We start from the raw sequence: 4,150 nt of genomic DNA on the forward strand, positions 1-4,150 counted from the left end.
TTTGGTCCTGGTGGCTCACAGCTGTAATCCCAGCACACAGGAGGTAGAGGAAAGAGGATTGCTGTGAGTTCAAGGCCAGCAAAGATGTATAATAAGGCCTTGTTTCAAACAAGAACAAGAAGCCCAGCTACTATGCATAATGAGCACAAATTAAGTAAACTCACCAAGGGGTCCATAGTCATACACAAATGTGTGTAATGGTGGGGCTCATTAAACATGATGACATACATGTCCGATTCAAGAGACCATAAGCCAAAGGTGGGGTGGTAGTTTTATTAAAGGATTTACCCTAAGCACACTCCTAGCCTAGTCCTGAGACTACCCACACCCACACTCATCGACTACCATGTCTTCATAATGTCGGAGAATGACGTTCTTATCACTATCTTGATAGAGCATGGAGATGGGCGAGAGCTTGGTGGGGACACAGACAGCCTTGGGGACCTTGGGGTCAGCCATATGCATCAGAGCCTGCATGAAAGCATAATTGGAACTATTTAAATACGTGGTCATTGAGAAGGGGCACTCTCCATGACAGTAATTTGCCATGAACCCCTTAGGGGCAATGACCCACTTGTGCCAACCCAGGTCCTGGAAGTTGATGAACAGCTGATGACGGTGGCAGAAGTCCCTACAGAAACCCTTGGGGACAGGGATGGCCGCCCTCCTTTTTCTGGAAGAAGGATGACAGTGTTTAGGGTTGAGGGTTACCACCAGCAGGGAGGCATGGAGAGAGCGGATCAGGCGGTCACAGGGGTTCTCAGGCTGGACAGTTACNCNGGAGTATCTGTCCTCTTTGACCAGAATCTGTAAGTGTAAGTCCAAATTCTTCAGTCGGNTGCTGTTCCAATCCTTAAGCACACCCTGCAGGTTGAACTGGAGCAGACCTTGAGGCCCGGGGACAGACCGCAGAAAAAGCAANCTGCCCACCTTAGGGTGGGATTGCCCCCACACGCCACGGTCCTGAACCACAGACAGAGCCACCACCAGCTCTGGTCGCAGGTTATAGTAGGACCTGGGCCCCAAGTCTAGAGTCAGCTGGACCATGGTCAACTTTGCCTTTTCTTTGATGGCAGACAAGTTAAAATAGAGGACCTTCTGCAGACAGGAGCCATCTTGGAAAGGTTTCTGTGTGTTAAGGAAAAAACCTAGAAGCAAAAGGAAACATTTGAGAGCCATTACAACCATTTTTACTTTGGACCACGTGTGCTCATGCATAAATGCGCAGGGCCCCGAGCTCCAGTCAAACACTCCCTTCTGGGGGGACTATTCCCCAACTCTCCTTATTCAAGTCCAGATGTGTGCTACTCCTCAGGAGTTGTCTACCTTGGTTTTCTTACATCAGGTCTCATTGACCTGGGGTTACCAATTTGGCTAGACTGGCTGGCCAGTGAACCCCAGGGACCTGTCTGTCTGTGCCCCCAGAATGCTGGGGTTACAGAAGGACATATAGTAGCAGGCTGCTTAACTTCATGCTTGTAAACAAGGCAATCAGTACACTAAGTCATTGCCCCACACCCAAGTTTTTGGTTTATTTATTTATCTTATTTATTTATTTATTTATTTATTTATTTTTGGAGGGGCTGAGTTTGTGGCTTTTTGTTTTTTAAAAGACAAGGTCTTTTGTAACCAAGGCTAGCCATTATATAGCCAAGAATGGATGTAAACTTCTAATCGCCCTGCCTCTACTTTCAAAGTTCTGAGACAGCAAATCTATTTCTATACATCTGGTTTATACTATGCTGGAGCTCAAACCCAGAACTTCAGGAGCACTAGGCAATCCCCAGCACCTCCCATCATACCCACGAGCACACACGCGGTAACACACACACACACACACACACACACACACACACACACACGTCTCCTAAGTAGCCTTCCTCATACCTCCAACTCCGCCTCCGCCTCCACCCCCACACCCTGCCCCATGACTTTGATACCCTTTTATTACAAAGAACAACCGCCACGTAGGAGGGCCAGCATCAGCTTCCCTCAAACCAATCTTGGACTTTTCCTTCTTATTAACTAATTCTCTTCTAAAAACTCTTTTTTTTTTTTTCCTTCCCCAAGACAGAGTTCTCTGTCTAACCTTGGCTATAGACCAGGCTGGCTTTGAATTCGGAGATCCTTGCAGTGTTTTTCTTTGGGGGAGGAGGGGAGGGGGAGGGGTGCTGGTTTTCCGAGACAGGGTTTCTCTGTGTAACAGCCCTGGCTGTCCTGGTACTTGGGCTGTAGACCAGGCTAGCCGCGAAGAGATCCACCTGCCTCTGCCTCCTGAGTGCTGAGATTAAACNCGTGCACCACGGCCAGCTGAAACTCTGAAACAGTAGACTTTTAATAATATCTGCACTCTCAAAGCCATTCCCAGTCTAACTCCCAGGAAGTATACATTAAAGGCTTCAGGGACAAATACATATCCAAATCCTTTATTCATCTTCGTATTATAATCTCAGCCCTTGGGAAACTGCAGCAGGGGGATTGCTGGAAAACTTGTGGCCAGTCGGAGCTGCAAGAAAGGGCTGCAGACCAGGGTAGTGTCTCAAAACAAAAACCACCCAAGCCAGGAAAAAAACAGTTACCAGAAAGACTATGCATCTGAATGCCAATGCAGGAATGTGGACTCTCCCAAGAGGCTCCAACTTTGAATAAGAATCAAGTATGGAAAGAAAGGACCGACAGCCTAAGGCTAGAAGAACCTACTTTTAAAATATCAAACTGGTGGCTTGTGCAATTTGGTGGTCAGTTTAAAAAGCTATGGGATGGCAATCCCTCAGAATTTTATAAGAATGTAACTGTGGCTTAGATTAATACCATTGGTCTGTATTTTTAAAAAGTCAAGTCACGCATGATGGCGCATGCCTTTAATCCCAGCATCTGGGAAGCAGAGGTAGGGGGTGTCCCTTGAATCCAAGGCCATGCTGGTCNAGAAAGAGACCCCCAGGGCAGGCAGGGCTACACAGGGAAACCCTGTGTTGAAGAAACAAACAAAATGAAATAAAATAATTAATAAAATATAANTAGATAGATAAAGTCAAGAGATGTGCTGGCTTTTAATCCTAGCACTCAGTACTTGGGAAGCAGAGGCAGGTGACTCCTGCTCTAAGTATACATAGCAAGTTCCAGGACAGCCAGGGCTACCCAAAGAGACGTGCTTTTGCATCTAACAAAAGTAACACAGAGGGGATAGAAAGAAAGATGGCTGCATGCTTAAGAGGACCGGAGCTCAGTTCGCAGCAGCCATGTGGTTGGGCAGCTCACAACCTCCTGTAACTTCTGCTCCAGGGGTTCTGACACCTCTGAACTCTTAGGATAGGCATGCACAAAAACCATATTAAAAACAGGGANAGAGTAAGCAGGAGAAAAGAGAAGGGAGGTGGTGGGGAACCGCTGACTTTTAAAACCTACCTTGAATTCGGTCTCACCCAAGGTGTGATATTGTCTAGCTCTCGGAGCGCTGACCTATAGTCTAAACCCACTCTCTGTTAACTGTAAATTAAACTCTGCTAAACCCGCACCGCGGTAGTTAGACTAGCGTGGAGAGGTGATAAGAACACCTTCCTCTGGGCTGATCTTGGAACCAAGACAGAATGTGCAAGATCCAAGCCCAGACTCCGGCCAGCCATGGTGTCCGTCTGTATCCTCCTCCCTGCTCCACAGCACCCACTTGAGATTTTTCTCTGATAAACCCTCGGGTTCCTTACCCTGGTCTGGGAGAAGCTGAAGCAGGTTCCCACGGACACCCAGCTCCTTCACGTAGCATAAGTCCTGCGAGGCCCCGCTGGCCGCAGCGGCTTCTCGAGCCCGGATGATTTTCCTTAAGACGCGAGGCACAGGCTGGAACCTGCGAGGTGAAGGCGCTTTCTCTAATCCCAGAAACTGCAAAAGGTCAGAGTCTTGAAACTCGGATGTCTGGCCCCAGGGCAGGGTTAACAGAAGGAAGCCAAGCGTCAGAAGCCGTAGGTAAGGCTGCATGGTCGTCTGAGCCGGGGTAGAGCAGCCTCTGGGGAGCGCAGCTCAGCGGTCTAGCCTCCTCTGCTCAATTCAAGAGTTTGGGAGGTAATCAAGTGTGAATTGCTCTCTTCTCAGCCCCTCAGAGGCAATTCAATGTGAAAAGACAGATGGTGTGTGTGTGTGTGTGTGTGTGTGTGTG

General features: G+C 48.2%; 1 protein-coding gene across 1 annotated transcript; it reads right to left on the reverse strand.

Annotated features, from left to right (window-relative positions):
- Positions 1-260: 260 nt before the first annotated feature.
- On the reverse strand, positions 261-4,093 carry Gdf3 (growth differentiation factor 3). Its single transcript, XM_021165810.1, has 2 exons — positions 3,702-4,093; positions 261-1,148 (listed from the first exon to the last, which is right to left on the reverse strand). The coding sequence occupies exons 1-2, from the start codon at positions 3,970-3,972 to the stop codon at positions 319-321; spliced, it is 1,101 nt and encodes a 366-aa protein (XP_021021469.1). The 5' UTR covers positions 3,973-4,093; the 3' UTR covers positions 261-318.
- Between the last annotated feature and the right edge of the window lie 57 nt (positions 4,094-4,150).

Source organism: Mus caroli, chromosome 6 (assembly GCF_900094665.2).
Source record: "Mus caroli chromosome 6, CAROLI_EIJ_v1.1, whole genome shotgun sequence".
In the NCBI taxonomy this organism is placed as follows: Eukaryota; Metazoa; Chordata; class Mammalia; order Rodentia; family Muridae; genus Mus; species Mus caroli.